Source organism: Dermacentor albipictus, chromosome 1 (genome assembly GCF_038994185.2).
Source record: "Dermacentor albipictus isolate Rhodes 1998 colony chromosome 1, USDA_Dalb.pri_finalv2, whole genome shotgun sequence".
NCBI classification, from domain to species: Eukaryota; Metazoa; Arthropoda; class Arachnida; order Ixodida; family Ixodidae; genus Dermacentor; species Dermacentor albipictus.
Genome location: NC_091821.1, coordinates 149,590,571 through 149,611,441, shown reverse-complemented (window position 1 = coordinate 149,611,441; position 20,871 = coordinate 149,590,571). Strand labels below are relative to the sequence as shown.

At 44.0% G+C, this 20,871-nt stretch overlaps 1 protein-coding gene across 2 annotated transcripts; it reads left to right on the top strand.

Annotated features, from left to right (window-relative positions):
* Positions 1-11,827: 11,827 nt before the first annotated feature.
* Positions 11,828-20,603, top strand: LOC135902999 (metabotropic glutamate receptor-like). Of its 2 annotated transcripts, none has more exons than XM_065433330.2 (3): positions 11,828-12,010; positions 16,958-18,266; positions 20,171-20,603. In XM_065433330.2, exons 2-3 carry the CDS (start codon positions 16,964-16,966, stop codon positions 20,488-20,490), a joined length of 1,623 nt encoding a protein of 540 aa, XP_065289402.1. In that variant the 5' UTR covers positions 11,828-12,010; positions 16,958-16,963; the 3' UTR covers positions 20,491-20,603. The 2 variants fall into 2 exon arrangements, with proteins under 2 accessions (XP_065289402.1, XP_065289401.1); XM_065433329.2 differs by having other exon boundaries at positions 11,831-12,030.
* The last annotated feature ends 268 nt before the right edge of the window (positions 20,604-20,871 follow it).

The window sequence follows — 20,871 nt, the reverse complement described above, 5'->3', positions numbered from 1 at the left end:
GCATAAACTTAAACCAATGGACTAATCTTTATCACGGGATGCTGCGAAATCGGCCCGGATAATCTTTACAAAGGAGTTCATGCACTCATGCTCTATGTACAAACGGGTTTCAGTGTACGCCTATGTATAGAATTGCAGAAAGATTACTTTTATACTCCGCAAGAAACATGAGCCGCTGTTAAAAATCACTAAAGAAAATTCCTTTATTACTAGTGGCTCTGTTTGTGCCTGCGAGTTATATGCGTAGGAAAAAAACCCTATATTTTTGTTCTTTTTTCTGTTAGCGAATAACCCTTGTATATTATGTCCTGTTCGTCCAGGATGGGCATCGGATCGGATCGGAAAACATTTATTGGGCTCTAGAAAAGAGATCTTCGCGGCTTCAGACGGCGTCTTCCATCTTCTGATGGATTCTTCTGTCTGCAATCACAGGGTTGGTGCCCTAGTCCAAGGCTCCACTGAGTATGGCCAACCCGCGAACTCGCTCTACTAGGCGCTTTTGGCCGTTCAAGCTTACGCTGGAAAGCATACTCTCCCACTGTTCCGCACTCGGGTTTTTAATTTTATAGATAGTTGGGGACTCAATATTTTGACAGGCCCATGATATGTGGTACAGATCTGGCTTCTCTCCGCACCATGGGCACTTAGCCTCATATTGTGTAGGGAAAATTTTATTCAGAAGGTTTAGATTCGGGAAAGTACCCGTCTGCAGTTGTCGCCATGCAACAGCATCCTCTCTGCTTAGATCCTTATCCGGGGGTGGGTACTTCAGTCTGGCCCCTTTATAATAATTTAGTATATCTGAGTAGCCCATGGGTACTGACTCGGGTTCCTCAAGGCTGGATGTGTCGGACGCCCGGTTGGTATGCCCTCGAGCTATCCTATCCGCCTCTTGGTTCCCTGTTATGCCAGTGTGCCCTGGTACCCAGATTATGGTATGGTGAACTTCGTTTCCCGGGTCGCATGAGCCGAGCATGTGGCGTGCTCTGCACCCAATTCTGCCGTTTGTATAATTACGGCATGCTGCTTGAGAGTCTGTTATTATTGTTAGGGACCTGCCAGACCGATAGCCCTCCAGTGCTGCCAGAGCCACAGCTGCCTCTTCGGCCTCGACTACCGTGCAGTCCTGTAGTGATGCGCTGGTGATCTCCTTGAGGTCCGAATTAACCACCGACGCCACTGCTCTGCTGTTGTGTCTTCCGTCTTTCACGAACGTTGCCGCGTCCGTATACCTTGTGTTGTCCTTGTTCGCCAAGGTTCTCTGCACGTACTCCGCTCTTGCCTCTCTACGCGCCTTGTGCAGGTTCCGGTCCATATTCTTGGGTATCGGTGCGACTCGCAGTGTACTGCGATACTTGTCCGGAATGGCCTCGGTACGTTCGATCTCTTGGATCATGTTGCCGCCGCCATATCTTCGCAGGAGCACCCTTCCCGTGGGGGTCTGCATCAACCTACGTGCCTGAGAGCATAGTAGTGCTTCTCTTAGTTCACTGAAGGTATTGTGCAGTCCCAGGGCCAGCAGTTTCTCGGTTGATGTGCGCTGCGGCAGGTGAAGCGCAGTTTTGTACGCCTTTCGCAGTATGGCGTCCGCTTGTTCTTCTTCTTGCTTGATGCATTTGTGGTAGGGAAGGCTATACACCACTCTGCTAACCACGAGGCTCGTGACTAGCCTAAGTGTGTCGCTCTCCTTCATACCGTGTCTCTTGCTAGATACTCTGTTGATCATACGGGCTACCTGCATGGTGGCAGTCTTCAGCAGTGTCAGAGTATGATTGCACCGTTGATTGGATTGAAGCCACATCCCCAGGATCCGAATGGTGGTCTTCTCCGGAATGCGTTGTCCCGCGAGGTATACGTTGAGGCTGAGCTCATCGCTTGTAGGGACCGTTCGATTTTGTTTGCCTCGCCACACCCTTAGGAGCTCGGACTTCTCCCTCGAGCAGGTGAAGCCCCTGGCCCTAACGTAGGCTTCTACGCAGGTGGCCGCTTTTTGCAGGCACTCTTCTTTTTCGCTGAGCGATCCCCGGTTCACCCATACCGTGATGTCGTCAGCGTAAATGGCGTGCCGTATGCCTTCAAGTTGTTCGAGTTGTCTTGCTAGCCCGATCATTGCGACGTTGAAGAGGATGGGGGAGATGACCGACCCTTGAGGAGTTCCCTTGTTTGGGGTGCGAAACTTCTCTGATCTGACTGCTCCCAGGCCGATTGTTGCTGTCCGGTTAGAGAGGAAGGCCTTGACGTAGCCATGAATCCTTCTGCCACAGTTCAGGCTATCCATTCCTGTGAGTATGGCTTCGTGGCTGACATTGTCGAAGGCTCCTTTAATGTCCAGTCCCATGATGACGTGTTCGCTGTTTCGTGGGACGTTGCTGAGCACCTCCTCCTTGAGCTGGAGGAGCACGTCTTGCGTCGATAATTTAGCGCGGAATCCAAAATGGGCAATATTAATGCCGAACTGACGCGGCAAACATTAGAAAGGAATACGGCGTGAAGACTCATTCGCCACGAAGGAGCGGTTCCTAGCATTTCCACATACTTTGTTCTGCTTAATTTACTTTTTCGCAATAAAACCTCATAACCATCTATGGGCGCTCAATCTTTTTATTTTTCGGTTTATTTTCTTCAAAACATGGTCAAATCGGATGAAAGAAATGTGCTAGTGAATACCATCTGCACTTCGCTGAACTATTCTGAGTGATATTTTGATAAAAGGAGAACCACTACTATCTGAAAAAAATAATTGCAGTAATCGGCAGAGAATGGCATATGGTGGCCGACGCCAAGGGTCAGTGTAGGTGCCTGTTCCCGATTACAAAAATCTAATGGCCTTTCTCACGTCTACTGTGTCATATATTTTGGTAAAAATTTCTCGCTTGTCCCTCACTTTCAAGATATTTTGATAAATATGTGCAAATTCGTGAAAATAGTGCCGCCGCAAAATGAAACTTTCAATACACGGAGTGCAATGGTCAATATCGTAAAGGAAACTTCGCAAGGAAACTTAACGTTCGTAAAGGAAACTTGAGTCTGTATTCACGAAAACCTCTTACGCTAGAATTCTTCATAAGAGAAAATTTTAGCCAGTCCTGATGTTGGACATATCATTAGCGAACGCGACTGGCCAATGGCAAAGAGAACTTACGAACAAGAAGTTTGGGAATTGGGCCCTTGATTCAGGAGCTCGGAACCATAAGGATGATCGGCGCTTTCGTTTTAGGTACATTATTTCCCGCACTCAAACTCCTGTACATGCCGAATAATTACACTTAACATTACCACTTTTGAAATTGTCCTTAAGACATAAGGCGCTACGCGTTACCTACTTCTACACAGCGTCTAAATTGTCATCATTGTTGCTTCCTGTTTCTGTTCACAGATTTGTTTCGCATAGACATTAAGGCAGCCACTTCAAAGTAAACATGCTTTTTTTTATTAGAGCGAAACAGAAACAAAAACTGCTCTACAGGCACGTTAACCTGCAGGGTAAATGTTCAATTGACTATCCTGTAGCGGAGGAAGGGAGAAGGGAAAAAGAAATAAGAAGGCCTTCGCACTGATCACTACCGGAAGAAAAACGAAGGCACACTGTGAATAAGACTGATTTTATAAGTTCCACTAGCACTAACGCTCAGTCCAACGAATAGAAAGGTACGTTTACATTTTTCTTGACGGTTTGGATTGACTCCTACAACATAGACCAGAAATCTACTTATATCTCTCCTGTTTCTTAGCACATCGTAAACTTGACCGCCAAGTGTGCCACATTGATGACAAGCAAAATTAACACAACAAAAAGACAACGCACCCAGGAAGAAAACAGAAACACTGTGTGCGTTGTGTCTTTGTTGCGTTAATTTTCCTCATCGGCAGTGCAAATCCAACTATCCCAACAATTAATTCTAAAGTGTACCACCATTCAGCATAAAGTGGAATGTCTAAAAAGTGGAATGTCGGAAGTGGAAAGTGGAAAGTGAAAGTGGAATGCATAAAGTGGAATGAAAGTGGAAGTGAAGCAAGAATCTAATTAAAGCATCATCACCGTATGGTGACAGAGAAAGGCAGATCCGATAGCCGTCGCAACATAACAGGAAGATATGTCCAGAATGCTTTGCTCGTTCTTACATTTAGATATCCTAACTACTTTTTCTACGCCCTCTTCTCAATGGTGTTCTGGCCATAATGAAGCAAATTTCCAGAACACAAACGTCTTCACTGGAACTCTGAATACTATAGGAAACGTTTCTAAAGCAGAATGCAGCGAAAATTCCCCCAAATCCACGAAAGGTACGTTCTGAACCGTCAGTCGATACCTGCAAATTGGACCGCATGCTCGAAGTCGATCGCTACCACACATCACGCCTCAACGTTCCTCGTTGAGAACGATTTGCCGCCTTCGCTTTAGTGTGCTGGCTGCTCAAAGCGCATTCCTCCTATCGTTTTCTAGACACCATTCCGGAATATCCGAAGGAGTCATATATTCCCATGACCTGACAACGACATCATACAAAGAATTTGGCTAGCTACAGACTGCCCTATAGCCGTGACATAGAAACACAACAATTGTTGAACCCGGGCGTTATAGTTACATAAAACGCCGTTTATAGCTCATCACAACGGCAACCTTGCAGGAAAACCCAAATTTGCAACTGCAGCGTTGCCCCGTTATTACTTGAAACGTAAATTAGTTTCCTCCTATAGGACTCCTACTTTAGAGATGGAAACATGCTGCTAAGAAAGTTGTGGTCTCGATACTGTTTGTTCGAACCTGGATCCCGCCAATGCAGTGCTGCCAACCTTCGAAACCTTATATCCAATAACTCGGATAAAGAAATTCTCTACGTTTTCTTAGATTTTTGCAACATACGATGGTTCATTTTATCAATTTGGGGATTTCTGCAGATACAGTCTTCCAGACTGCAAATATGTGGCTTAAAGTTATTTGTAAGCTGGCTTTAAATTTTTTAAATAGTGAAGGCGCTGTACACACGCTGATACGATGTCGCGATGCAAATTGGGATAACAACACAGCCTCCCGCTGTGAAAATGTCAGCACGGAAGACATAAGCACGTTTATACTTGCTCTGCGTACGAAACAAGTTTGGGCAAGAACAAAATCCCAAGACTGACCCGAAATCTTATTATAATCTTGAAGAAGATGGGCGCCAGTCCTCCCGTACTGAATGTAGCAGTGTCAAAAGAGTGTACCCTCTCAAGAAATCAATGTGAAATATGTGCAATAAATTTTTCTTGCGTGCCGTGGCATACTGTCGTAGCACCACCACGCTTACGCACTTGCATAATTTGCAGCGAAGCACGCAGATACATGGCTTCACACACATTTAGGAGCCTGGCGCGCTAATCACTGTGCTGTCACTCAGTTTCCCGCTTAGCAATTTGTTCGCGGTATTGTACATCGCGCATGCATTGAGAGGGGTGGCGTATGCGCACGTATTCCTGAAGTCAAAGCAGCAGGCAATACTGTATTGGACGAAGACAACGTTGTTCCCACGACAACGAAGAAGTCAGTAGGGATACGGAGAGAAAAGTAGTTTTGAACAAGATGGCAGTTTCCACCAAGAGAAACTGCCACCTTAAAGACTTATGATAGGGTTGAACATGTGATATTAGTCAATCAGCTTCCGAGCGTTAACTTACCAAAGTACCCTCAAGCATGGTTTGCAGAATTTCAAAGTAAAAGACAATTTTATTGCTTCCAAAGCGGCATTTCTTCAGCTAGGTACGTGCTAGCAGGAGGTGTTCCATGAGGGAAAGTGATTTAGCCTATCTTATTTAATATTCTACTTAACTCCATCTCGTGTCCTGAGGATGCAGATACTTAAGTGTATGCTGACCACATAGCATATTTCTCATCCGCAAATGGCATCCACAAACTATGCCACAAATTGTAAACATATTTGTCTGTTATATAAAGGTGCCTTGATACCATGCAGCTATCTGCAAAAGCTCTGTGCATGTATTTCGCTTAAAGGACCCTGCGTATATTTTCCTTTCTTATCAATTATATATCATTCCCTAAGTATAGACTGTCAAATATCTCGCGTGTTATATGATGGCTCTCTATCTTGAAACGCGCATCTTTACTATATTGCAGCAAAGGGTGTTTGTGCGGTGGGTGTGATACGTAGGCTGAGCAACAGTCGATTAGGAATGTGCAGAAACGCGCTGTTATCAATCTACCATGCGTGTGTTCACCAAGTTTTAGAATTTGGATGTGTGTTGCACTCTGGAGTTCCTGGTTATAAGCTTCTCCAGACTTGTACGAGCTACACGAAAAAAAGTAACCGGTTAAAATTACAATTACTTCTTTCAGAAATTAGTTGATTGTATCTACTTATTACTGCCTCATGAAAGTAATTGATCAAATACTAAAACGTAATCGATTAATTTAGCGTTACTTTTTCCTCTTAGTTTTAATACTATTGCACAAGCACAGTAAATGCACATGTATATAGAACGATTTGGCCTTGCTCTTTGAATGCATTCGATGTGTAACCCTTCCCCACGTTGCTTACCTTTGCTGAAAATCGCTTTTCAAAATTTTCTTCGGTAATCTTCCCTAGTTTTATTCTGAAGATTTCTGGCCGTGACACTTAAAAAAATTGTTCGACATGCACGCTGGAGAGGATGACAGTGTTCTAAAGTACGAATACCTGGTTCACAAGAATGTGGTTACTCAATGCCGCGATGTTCACGTCTGGGTCCTCTGTGAAGAGCAGCACTCCATCCTTGCTGAGGCTATAGGGGGAGGCGTTCCGATGAGTCCAGTGAAAAACTGAGAGCTCAAACTGCTCACAGGTGATTCCCTGGGATCTATATCCGAAGTGACCATCGCTATCGAGCCACAGAAGCGTCGTTTCAATTTGTCGGCGAACATCTGCATGGTGGGCGCCGACAAATCGCGCCTTTCACTCGTTTGCCATTTAGATTTACATGGATAATTGTATAGGACGGAAACGGAAGTTTACGTTTTTGAAAAGAAAGACAAATTTTCAATGGAATTTAATATAAAGCTCCGTATTACTCAGCGCTAAAAATACTATTCGCGTGTTACAGTCGCAAACGTAGGCGTATACAGGGTGTCCCAGCTAACATTAGCCAGAGTTTAAAAAAATGAAAATGCCACTTAGTTAGACAGAAGAAAGGTAATGTTGTTTGCCGTCGCTTGGGGATACTCAACCTATCTATATAATCCCCCTAATTAGACAATTATCCCTAATTTATCAATCAACTTCTCAAACATCCTAATTATAGAGATGAAAAGTTTCACAGAGAAAATTGTATAGAGCGACATGAAAAGCTCCCGTTACACCTTTCTGTTGCTCAATACGTGCTACACAAAAGTGTTTTCCGGGCGTGAAAGAAGCCCGCAAATGCAAGCAAAAATCTATGGGCACTTTGCTCAGCTAAACTGCGATAGGCGAAAGCCTATGATTGCCTCCGTTGCTGTTGTCTGAACTGTTCTGCGAACGGACGCCGCCGTGGCCGCGAGTATGGGACGCAAGCACAGCCATATGGCTGCAAGGTTTGTCGCCGATGTGCTCGCACCCCCACGCTCATGTCCGCGCTCTCCCACGCGTCCACTCGCACAGCGCTACTAGCATGGCGCCTCTTCTCCTTGCTCCCCTTGCTGGTGATCACCGCTTTCCTGCGTCCACCACGGACTGCGCCCGGACACTCATGAGCAACTAAAGGCTTACGCCTTAAAAAATTGGAGGACGCTTAAGCTTCACCTTTAAGAGTGGAACGGTACAGTATTCAAAGATCCCCAACTGCTTCTCACGTTTCCCGGCAGCTGCAGCGTATGTAACCGTAATGTTCACCGGGAAGCGCTGGCGGGCTTTCTGGTAGAAACGCGGCCTCTTGTGTGGGCCACGATGCGGAGGAGGTGAGCGCCATCTGAGGGTGTTGCAAGGAACCGGACGCCCTGCACCATGGCCTCCCAGACATTCGCGCGCCGGCACGCGCAAATGGCGGACGCCGTGGTCGGTCTATGAATGGTAGAAACGCTGGAAAAGGAGTTCGTTTGAGTTTTCTTTTATATTCATATTACAATCCGACGCTATCATGTCTGTGGGTTGTGTGTAAGTCGTACTTTACGATTTGTTTATGTATTTTAGCTTGAGAAATTCAATTAGTTCGGCAACTTCCTTGCGCCACATGGAGGGCTTGGGTAGCAGTGTTCCGAAAATCTTTTTGTCGAAACGACGTCCGACGCTGCGACACGGGACCCTTAACGCGTTAACACTGCTGCGCGCCTGGCGGCTCGAAGCACTTTGCGTGCATTCGCAGGCTTCTTTCACGCTCGCAAAACACTTTTATGTAGCACGTATTGAGGAACAAGAAGCTTTATTGGTAGTTTTTGATGTCGCTCTACAATTTTCTCATCGACACTTTTGATCTAATTACAGTGTTTGAGAGGTTGATTATTGAATTAAAACTAATTCACTAATTAGGCGAAATGAAAAATTCATCTATCTCCAAGCAACGGCAAAACGACATTACTTTCGCTCTGTCCAGCTACATGGCATTTGCATATGTTTAAACTCTATCTAAAGTTAGTGTTTAGAACCTGTATAGTAGATCACGTATGTATCAAACAAAGAGAAACCTATGCGTTTAACGGCCAGAAGCTTCTGTCTATATCAGAAAAGTGATAAGGTGCACTAATTGTAGAAGAACTTAACAGGAGTTCATACGACGTTATAGGCTTATATAGGCTTATATACCACATTGGCCGCTTAAAGTCACTTCCACGAGAAACAGAGATAGAGAGGCTGGATACAAATTTTATTCTAGGAGAAAAGTTCTGAAATCGGCCTTGCAAAAGGGCTGTGCAATTGTCCGAGCCTGTCGTGTTATGGCAGTGGAGCCCTAACTGCGAATGTTAATTGTAGAAAGGAGGTAACCCATGTAGGCATGTACATATTTTCATCCCTTTGGACACTCTAGTTCCCGCCAAATTTAAGTACTCGGAGCTGCGTCCCCTGTTAGCGTTCGTTTCGTCAAAAACGTGACTGGTTACATGTAATCGGCTACTGAAAAAAAGTAATTGAATTACAGTGAGCGTTATTAAGTAAACAAAGCACTTGTCAACTGACAAAATTACGCATAAACGTAATTGATTACACGTAATTAACTGCATATAATTTGTTACGTACAAGCCTGAGCTTCTCTCACTTGTTCTTCAGGAGTGGCAGCCTTGTGACTATAGGGCTACCTAAATTTGTAGCAAATAAGTTTTCACATCTTGAAGCCAGGGTCCCTTCGCTTGGTACCAGATTTCAATCGCTAGTTGTACAATTCTTAAGGTTACATGAATCCTGTATACGGTGTTCATCAAGAGTTTTCATCTCCCAGCCAGATTTGTTTTTCGGCTTGTGCTGGCCACGATTATTCACACCTCACTTTATTTTTATGCAAACTCGTCAGTGGTCAGATAAACGTCCAAATTCGTAAGGTAAGTTCTGCTGGTTGCAACACCAATTCCATTCATCACAGTTGGATGAAAATTTCCCTAAAAATGCAAAGCTGGTATCTCCGGGCATGTTCACTTCTTATATGATTATTCTATGCACTCACCGACCAAGCTAGTCATTGCCACTGACGCTTCAGAAGGCGGTAAAAAAGCGTTGATTCTGAATATTTTGCTCCTATTCTGAATTGGTCGTTTTCTCTTGGCCTCCCAGATTTTGTACGTATCTAACAGATTTTCTATCTATAATTCTAGCCCTCCGTAAACTAAATACATCGACATGTTTCACAGTGTTCGGGACGGATTGTCGGTTTTGGCGCTCTTCCCTCGCTGCTACTGCTTATATTCTTAGGTTTTGCGAGCTTTCGACTTATCTGTGGCTCTACATTTATCTCTCATTAGATTGGTTCGGATGCCCGGGCATGAGGGCCTTCTTCTTAACGAAATGACACATTTCTTCACTAAGGCATACCTGAATGGTCCGGTTATTCAAATATTGCCATCATCAGCTTTCATCTTAGGGACTAGATTTCGGCAACACATGTGCTATGTGAATTTTAAACCCCATGTCTAACAAGCTTCCCAAAGTTTCAGCACTTGTCGCAAACTTGGAACAGTAAACTCTATCAAACGCGAACACTTAAAGTCGCACTCACTAGCATCCCTAAATTCTTACTTGCACAGAGCTGGTCTGGCACCCTTACCGAATGGTTAGTTCTGTAGGGAAGATGAGACAACAAATCCTGTTTTCATTGCACTTCAAATATTTTCGAATTTGCGACAAATAATATTAATAATTACATCGTTTTAAGTGTTCCAAATGTACTAACTATCTCATGGGGGTCTCGACTCTCGGGCACGGCAACAGGAAAGTTTGCGATGCCATCCAGGATTTTCTTGCAGGCTCGATGAGATTCAGGCTATATTATAATATCAGAGCCTTACGTTTCTATTTCTATCCACCGAATTGAGTACCATTAGTAGATTTGTATTTTTCCTCTCATTTAATAGTCGTTTTCATAAAATCATTGCCTACAACCCTTCTCTTCATTCAGATCGACCTATTCTGAGAGTTTGAGTAAAGTCGTTGATATTTCATCTTTCTGTTACACTGAATACATACATACACACACACACATATATATATATATATATATATATATATATATATATATATATATATATATATATATATATACATAAATTTTTTATTTTTATTTCCTCCGTCTGGGCATAGATGAAGCAAACAGAGAAGACAGGGTTGCATAATGTATTTATTCGCATTACACAAAACTAAACTGTTGTATGTTTACCAGAAAAAAAACGTCTCGTTGGCTACCTTACGGTGAGCAAGGGGGAATATAAAGCGGGAGAGAGAGAGGAAGGAGTAGTAAATGTATGAACACACGTCGACAGCGTAACACAGTAAAAGCATCTCAAGCAAGCCAATCTTTCTGAATAAGGACAAAATTGCCTTTGTTGAGTTCTGGGCCGAGATGCTCCTGGCGACAGCATATAGTGCATTGAAATTTATGCACGGCGTCCTTTCCTCTAACATAGTTAACGTTATCGCTAGTTTCGTACAACGTTAATTCACCTGACTCGTGCGCGCACTCCCTATAGTGTTCATGCATATTACTAGTTTTGGCACGGACTATTTCCCTCCTGTTTTCTTACACCACTCTGCGGAATTTGCTATTACAAACTATAAAAGGCTCACGCATACGAAGACGAGTGCATAGTGCTAGCGAGAGTGAAGGAAATGCGGGGCATAAGCTGAGTCAATTTTGCACACAATTTTGCACTCGGCGCGGTAATTCATTCCTCTCATTTTCTCTGACGAGTGGGAGGCACCTCGAGGAGATTAGGGGCGCGAGGCGCTTGAACTGTTCCTACATTACCCCGGAGAGGGCGCTTGTTCGTTCGTGCAAGTTTCAAGCGTAACAAATGGTAAAATACAGCGATTACAGTAAATAAGAGTTTATATTGGCGCAAATTTACGTTTATATTAACAGTACATGCAGGTTAGCGTGCGTTATAAAAAAATTATGTCTGCGGTAATATCTGCACTATATAATTCAATGCCGGCGTTTGGAAACTTCAGTGCATGAAAACTGCGTAGACTTTAGCGAACTTCCCGCCGCGCGTGCGACCCAAGATAAAATGTCCCGTTTCCCCTCACTCCATATTGCGCTGCCTGGTTTCACGTTACTCGTGAAGTCGCTTGAAGCGGTCTTTCTTTCTTTTTTTTTTCTTTATTAATGGAACCCTTGTGGCTGCGTGTGATAACCAGACTGGAAGAGCATGTGTCTTCGAGATAGCCATGTTTCCGAACGCTGTCTGCCGCACTTCGAAGCGACTTGGGAAAAGCCCGCTCTTCTTCACGAGGACAAGTTGCAACGAGACGATGCGCTTCTGAGCGTTGCCAAAAAGCCGGCCAACTTTCTCGCGGTCGGTTTGTCTATCGGTTTGCCTTGATTGCCCTATCGAGAGGGTTGTTTCCTGCTGCAGTAAACGGTAAGAGGTACCGCAGTCAGGTGCGTATACCTTATGGACTATTTCGTTTTTTTTTTGTTTTTTTTCTCGCGACATATAAACTTTCGCTCGCTGTATCGAACACAAATATGGTGTCACACTCGAGGGTGGAAACCCTTTTTTGACATCTTTATAAGCTCTGTGGCCGCGATGTCCACTGGCAAGCTGCCACTGTTGGCCTTGTTTTTAAAGCCATTCTGCATTTCTTTGCCGCGACCGAGCTGACCTTTCGCGCTGTCTAAGAGCACGGCTTTGCAATAACTCACCCTGTGTTATTCACGGTGTATACACCGGCTCGTATACAGTGTGCTGGTAAAACGAACCCCGTCATACCTTTGCCGTTGCCCATTCCCGGGCCCCGCAGAAGTAACGGCGCCGGCGCACGTCGCGCCCGCGAGGCAGCTGCTCCCTGAGGCGGTGCTTCGTGAAGACGTTTTAGCCAGCTAGCGCCGCCGCCGGCGCGTAATTCCGATCACAATGTTCAGTGAGAGGTATTTAAAACTGCATTCCTGCCCCGTCCTATCAGTGGATTCTGTAAAGCTAGCGTAAAATAACATCCAATTAGTGCCTCGGTTGGCTTCAGTGCGCCTTGTAAGATCATGCTGACACTCGGAGTCTTCTTTGTCTTTTTTTCAGCCAGGCCTCAGGTCATACGCGCAGAAATAATTCTGTTCTGAACCTTCCTGAGTCGCTGAACAGAATGTAACAGTAGGTAAAGAGTTGTGGCTGGTTTACGGAATATGTGCAGTGGTGGTCATCAAGTTAATTTTTGTGTATGCCCCGGCGTTCAACTGAAATGACGTGTCTGTTTGAAGAGGATCAATGCGCATTACAGACGATGCGAGTCTCTCAAAGGAATGCTGTTGAAGGATATGGGCGCCCTGATTTCAATACATACTTCCATTTTCTTAGCGGTAGCTAAAAAGCTGAGAGGGAACTGTTTATTTGAAGAAAAAAAAAACGCTGGCCATGGCATTGTCGCATACATGAGATTAACAGGCTATGCAAAACCAGAAAACGCGTACATGCGTTTTTACAAGCATGCATAATGTTTATTTGTTATAAAGTAGGTGCACGCCGCAAGGACCTTATAGTCACCCATGCTTCATAGAGAACATAAATCTGTAGGTCCGGATGGAATCCCAAATGCCTTTTTGCGAAGATACGGTGAATGGGTTGCTAGATACCTAGAAGTTATCTTTAATGCATCCTTGCAACAAAAACAGGTCCCAGACGACTGGCTTGTTGCGAAAGTTATCCCGGTACACAAAACCGGTGACAAGCAGAAAATTGAAAATTATCGACCAATTTCTTTAACCTGCGTCTGCTGCAAACTCCTCGAACATATAATATCGAAAGCAATATATAAGTACCTAGAAGATAAGAAAGCACTACATTCAAACCAGCATGGCTTCCGGCAAAAACTGTCAACTATCACACAGCTGGTTGAAACCATCCACGACTTTTCAAAAGCAATAGATAACGGAAAACAGGTTGATGCAATATGCCTTGATTTCTCAAAAGCGTTTGATAGGGTTCCTCATAATGAATTAATTATCAAATTGAAACAGCTTGGAATAAATAACAATATAGTGGAATTGGTCAGGTCATATCTATCAGGTAGGACGCAGTACGTGGACGTAAGCGGCTACCAGTCCGATCGTTTATTTGTCACTTCAGGCGTTCCTCAAGGGTCTGTCCTTGGACCGATATTATTTCTCGCTTATATTAATGATATTTGTTTAGATAATAATGAAAGCGTAACTGTGTGACTGTTCGCCGACGACTGTTTAATTTATCGAGAGATATGTAACCACATGGATCAAAAAATGCTCAGCGAGGCACTGGCGTCTGTTGAAGAATTGTGTGAAACATGGAAAATGCAAGTAAATAAAGAAAAAACTGTTGTTTTACGTGTTACAAACAAGGTTAAGCCCGTCCTAAATTTTGATTATCAACTAAGTTCCACTGTGCTAACTACCGTTAACAAATGTAAATACTTAGGAGTAACAATATCTGAAGACCTCAACTGGACTCAACATATCACTAATATTCGCTCTACCGCTGAAAAAAAGTTATGGTTCTTACGTCGCAAATTAAAACTCGCTCCAGCCCCCGTAAAGCTAACAGCGTATTTAACAATAGTAAGGCCTACACTGGAATATGCAAGCATCATATAAGACCCCTACCAAAAAGGATTAATTCATAAAATTGAGCGAGTGCAAAGAAGGGCGGCTAGATTTATTCTTTCAAGGTACTCCCGTACTGATTCTGTGACAGAGATGTTGCAAGAACTAAATTTACCCCCCCTCTTGGAACGCCGTAGCATAGCCAGACTTAAATTCTTGTTTTTGCTTTCTGAAAATTTATTTAACTTTGATGCAGTGCAGTACCTAATTTCGCGAAAAGTCCGGAGCCTACGAGGTGACCACCACAGCAACTTTCTAGTATGTCGATCTCATGTGAATACATACACATACTCTTTTTTCCCTAGAACCATAAGAGACTGGAATGATTTACCGAACGCCATATGTGGTTCTCAAACTGTAGAACATTTTGAAACGGAAGTTACAAAATATTTTCTAAATGGATCCTCATGATCTAACATTTCTCGTGTAAGTGGTAGAATCTAGTATTGTTAAATGTATAATGTTGCGATGTATGTGATGTAATATGTACCATGTAAGTTGTAGTATGTAGTACGTGATGCATTTTTCGGCTACACATTGCTGCTTTGTTTCACATAACGGTTGTTAAGTCAGATTTTGTATTATATTTATGTATAATGGCACGCTGTGATAAAGTATTAGCTATACAGTGCTGCTTTATGTAAGCCGTGATGCGTTTTGTGCCGTATTTGTACCCCACCCCTGTAACGGCCCAATCGGCCAATAGTACCTGCAAATAAAAAAATTTAAAAAAAATTTATTCCCTGCATGGAGCGCGGCCTTTCAACCTAACTGTGTCGGCGTTCCCTTTCATTTCGGGAAGGTATTCCACATGTCAGTTTCTTTTAATGATTACAGCAGTTACAACAACAACAACAACAACAATAATAATAATAATAATAATAATAATAATAATAATAATAATAATAATAATAATAATAATAATAATAATAATGCTTATTGTGACGCCCAGCAACGATCTTAGTATATATACTGCCGCACTTGACAAAACACGCGAATAAACTGTAGCTGATCATGGGACTAGATGGAAGCGTTTGAAAGGTAAAACGAAGAAGACACGATTTAATCAGATAAAACATGTCGAACTATGTGTACCATATACATTGCCACCAGTCGCCACAGTAGCAAACGATGATGGAGAGGACCGACGAAGACGACGATCGCCGATAGACGTGCGCAAGGGCTCCATCTTGTATGCCTATATTCTGCTCGTTGTATATACCTTGTAACGATATTGTCAAGCTTCTTATCTCCCCGTAGCAATATATATATATATATATATATATATATATATATATATATATATATATATATATATATATATATATATATATATATATGTATATATATATGTATATATATATATATATATATATATATATATATATATATATATATATATATATATATATATATAGAGTGTCCCGGCTCACCTTAGCCAGAGTTTAAGAGTATTTCAGAATATGCCGATGTACTCTATAAGACGACGCGACCAATGCATGTTACCGACTGCTGTATGGCGTAAGCCACACAATTTTTTTTTTATTCTGCTTAATTGCATAACTAGTCAAGATTAATTAACCAACTGCGGAAGCAACGGAGTTAGGCAAAAATTCCGAGAGCGCTTTGCAAAACGTCCGAATAGAGAGTTTCTAACTTTCTAGCTATTATGCATTAGTGTTTCTCCGCTTAGCGCAGATGCCCGCGAAATGCAAAGAGAACACCACGTGACATGGCCGCTTGCGCGCCGAGATTTTATCGCTGCCAAACGCTTTGCGTACAAACGAACATAGAGTTTAGCCGGGCGTGCAGCCGCTGTGCTTGCTTATCGCTATCATGGACCACCGCGAGGAAAGCACATCGGTGGCGGAAATCGCGTAACCAACACCTGCGTCACTGCCCTGCCTCGCCTTTTGAGTAAGTGGCAGAGTCTATATATATATATATATATATATATATATACATATATATATAAGGCGTTTATGACTCACCGGCGTTTGGGACCGATCGTTAGAGCAAAGCACGGACTCCCAGCACGAGCGGCGTTCCCCGAACAAAAGCGCTGGAGATGATGGCCAACTATAGCGTCCCTCTTCTTCGCTACAATATACATGATGTGTGAGAGAGAGAACACAAGGTTTGCTATAAGGTACGAGCATAAATGACATATCACATGAAACAAAACAATGAGAAAGTATATTGTGCAGAACAAAAATAACGAAACAGAAGAACATAAATTTGCGATTGCATGCACGTTTGCGAATTTGCAAAGCATGCCAGTATCTTTCTTTTTTATTGTTGTATCAGAGTTCGTGCTTTGCTATCTTGTGATGCATATTCATTCTGTGCTTCTCACAAAAGCCTGTAACGTATTGTAAAAAGAAAGTCAACCACAAATAATGGCCTAAACATGGCCCTCCATCCTACAGCGGCTTCTAAAGTGAAATGGAGTGAGGAATTAAGAAGTGTAGTGCTCCCCACCGCTCCACCTCTAAGTCCCAAATAAGCCTACTAACCTACCACCGCATTGGAAGAGCTAGTGAAGGCAGTGTACGTGCAAGTACCCTCTAGGCGAAAATTTGACTACCGAGACATGCTTAACTTTCTATTTAATATATCACAAATAGATAGTTGAAGTGCATGCCGCGCTGATGCCAGTAATTAGCGTTTGGCACTGTCTCTTAATTTCTTGGGCCTACATAAAATCTCTGTCCCAATTTTCTTGTGCAACATCTCGCAGGTTGAAATGCCGGAATTCCTGGCTCTCAAGCTCGCGCTGCTGGCACTCACAGTGCTGGAAAGCCAAGGAGCACGAATTGAGATTCCCGGCGACATCATCATAGGAGGCCTTTTCCCTGTGCACCACAGGTCTGGCCGCAGCGGTTGCGGCCCCATAAACGGCGAGCGTGGCGTTCAGAGACTGGAAGCCATGTTATTTGCCTTAGACCGAATCAATCAAGACCCGTCTTTGCTCGGCGGAATATCACTCGGAGCAACGATACTGGATACTTGTTCGAGCGGCGAGCACGCACTGAAGCAGACGCTGCAGTTCGTCGATCCACCGGTTGACACGGGAAGATTCAAGTGCGCCGACGGGTCGCTGCCCAGTCTAGATAAGGAGAAGCAGAAAATTGCGGGTATAATCGGCGGTTCCTATAGCGAGGTTTCCCAGAAAGTGGCCCGTTTACTAAGTCTCTTTCACATGCCCCAGATCAGCCCGGCATCCACGGCCAGCTCATTGGGTGACAAGACCCGTTACGACCTATTCGCGAGGACCGTTCCCCCGGACACACTGCAGGCGCACGTCATGGCAGATATCGTCCACTACTTCAACTGGACGTACGTGTCCCTCGTGACGTCCGAAGGCGCGTACGGCGAGTCCGGCATGACGTCATTTCTGAGAGACGCCAAGAGGGGTAACTTCTGCGTCGCAGTCGTAGAAGTAGTGCCTCGTCTGACGGACGAGGCTACCTTCGATGCCATTCTCCGAAGTTTACTGCGCCGACCACAGGCGCGTGTCGTAGCTCTATTCACGCACGGCGAGGATTCGCGCGCTCTCTTGGCAGCCGCCAAACGAGCTAACGTCAGCAGTCATTTTGTCTGGTTGGCCAGCGACGGGTGGGGCACGCAGGCCCAGATCGTCGAAGGTCTGGAGGACCAAGCCGAAGGTGCCATCACTATCGAGCTCGACTCCAGGGTTATTCCTGAATACGACGCGTACATGAAGAACCTCACAGTGGACAACAACAAGCGTAACCCTTGGTTCAGGGAGTACTGGGAGGACGTGTTTCAGTGCAGCGTTGAACCTTCGCAGCAGAACAACACGTCGGTGGCTTGCTCGGATTCTTTGCGTCTCCACGAATCCGCCGGATACCGTCAAGGTGCTAAAATACAGTTCGTAGTGGATGCAGTGTACGCTTTAGCGCATGCTCTGGATGAGGCCTCGAAACAACTTTGTCGGGGACAAAATGAAAGCTACTGCGAGGCATTCCGCAACCTCGATGGCGAGAGCCTCTACATGAATTACCTCTTGAACACTACTTTCGAAGGTGAGCTCTCCACTGCGCACTAAATGAAGTTAGTTTGAAGCGATAGTTTTGCATCTGGTATTCAATCTAGTGTTGTGTTGGTCTGGAGAGTTTTCTTTTTTTATATAGGTTGGCGTTTGTGTATGTGAGATACTGTGTTGGTCAGCCTCATTACCTGAAATTTTTCTACTAAGGGGCTGATTTATATTACTTTTCCATCTGCAGCCCTTGCGTATGAGTATCAGTATACCCTTTCTCGCTGACTGTACTTAGATTTGCCGCACCCGTTGCTAATTGGAGCCAAACCATTAAGTCACAGCTTCACATCCTCTCAGTACAACCAAATCAAATATCTCAAAATCGTCATCATGGTTGATATTTTCATTTTCATTAAGCACCTCTACCAGACTTTTGCACAAATGAGCGAAGAGAAGTAGGGAGGGGAGTGAGGATCAATCAATCAATCAATCAATCAATCAATCAATCAATCAATCAATCAATTTTTGTTATTACATAAGAATAATATACAGATAGGGGTATACAGAAGGAGGTCCCATAGTTAAAACTGAATTGGGACCTCCTGTTCATGGTTAACATAAAAGTTCACTTGGCAAGCAACAGCAGCTCAATTGGTAGAATTCTGGATAGAGCAAACAACCAAGAAAACAAAGGTACAGTTAAACGTTTCGCATAATAGTGAACGTTATGAAGTTATAAAGTGAAAAACTGTAAAAAACGGAAGGAAAAACAAAACCAAGAGTAACAACGACAAACTAAAGACTCTTCGCACAAAACTTGGGCTGCAAGAAAATGGTGCCTCTCACGTGCGTGCTCATCAATCAACCACCACCTCATCTGCACGTGTTGATGAACTTGCGCAAGGCGCAGGTATACCGTACAGGCACTGGCGAAGCCTCTATGTTGCTGCGGTATATAGCGGGATCATTAAGCTCGAACTCAGTGACTGAGGGCTGTTGCTTTTATGATATTCGTGCACACCTTTGCGTCTTTTTGGCGTTTTTGTTTTCTTTAGACGGCTATTGCGTGAATGGACTTGCACTCAAGAGCCGTCAGACAAGGCGACACGAATCAGTGGAAACGTTGGCAAAGATAGACAGTAAAATCGCAGTTAAGCGCACAGCTCAAAGACACATGTGACACAGAAGAATCTCCATCAACTAGTGCAACGACAAGACAGAAGTTGTAACCGCAAATAATACTTTGAGACGCTTCCCAGGAAACGCGAAAGGCGCCTTTTTATGCCGTCAGAAGCGAGCAGCTGACTGATTCTCGGACAAAAATACTAACTAGTGTAATACAGAGTGAAATCAGAATTTGAATTGTAATTGCATTAAAGAATTAATGTAATGTCAGATCGATTTTCGCTAATATCTGACTTCTTACCGTGTGCAGGTTTTGAAGTTTAAATTGAATATTCAGTTTTAGTGCACTAACAGAAGTGGGTACATTTGTCATGCAGAAAGAGGCCCCATAATGAAACACTTTGGGGTGACCTCTTGACAGCTGCAATTCAGTATAGAAAAGTAGATAAATCCCTCATATAAAGTTGCTCCTGATTTCAGCTTAATTTGCATCGTGCTCTGCAGGAATTGACCAATGCACTATTATCGCTGCACTTGATGGTTCTTCGAGGTTCTTCCATATTTATCGCACGTCGGAGCAGAGGTGCAGCTGGTGACTATACGAGGTTCGAACATTTCCTTGCATGTATTTAATAACAGCAAGGAAGACGGTAACTTGAGAAAAGCAGAAATTGTATTTCTCAGAGAGAGCCCAATTCAGTGAGGATCGAACACGGTTTTAATATTGCTTCAGAACCTAATACATAGTTATTGTTCGGACAAGCTTGCCCCTATCCCTGCGCTTTAAAGGCGCTTCAATGTGTTCGCCCTTGGTATTCACAGATCTCGTTGGCAGTGTGGTTCGTTTCGATCAGCTCGGTGATGGCCTGGTCCCTTACCGTATCTACAACTACCGGCGCCTGGATAACAGCTCCATCAACGGCTACATTCCGATCGGCCGCTGGGAGCCGTACACACTGCACCTGGACTCCGAGAAAGTCTTGTGGCCCACTCAAGATGGCGAGCCGCCAGTGTCGGCATGCAGCTCCGACTGCGCCGTGGGCCAGATCAAGGTCCTCTCGCCGGACAGCAAGTGCTGCTGGCTGTGCGCCGCGTGTGGGCCCCTAAAGACAGTAATAGACGAGTTTACCTGCGCCACTTGAAATCTCGGTGTTCTGAACCTTACCAGTAGCAAAGAACAAGGAATGTTCGCTCAAGCAGTGATGGTTCCTAACACCTTATTCTTAAAGGGACAATAAAGACAGACGTCATTTTATTTGCGTATCCTCACTTCCCACTTGCCTTGCCGGTTAGCAGGCAGAATGAATATGATAGAGAGATTGAAAGCAAGTTATTTATTGAGCAAACATCCACCCTCGAAACAAAGGAAGAAAAGTCAACAATGGCGACGAATGTCAAGACGTGATCAGCGGTCATTAAGTAGGGCAGCAAAGCCAACCCAAATGGCAAGGTCATTTGGTCTCGCTTTGTTATTTTTGTGGTACTGTTGTGCCACAGCGTATGATTATACTGTGTCTTGTATA

Excerpts from the sequence above, each read along its gene's own strand:
- LOC135902999 (XM_065433330.2), top strand. The coding sequence starts at position 16,964 with ATGCCGGAATTCCTGGCTCTCAAGCTCGCGCTGCTGGCACTCACAGTG. Across the intron at positions 18,267-20,170 it reads CTTGAACACTACTTTCGAAG|ATCTCGTTGGCAGTGTGGTT; the intron begins GTGAGCTCTCCA and ends TGGTATTCACAG.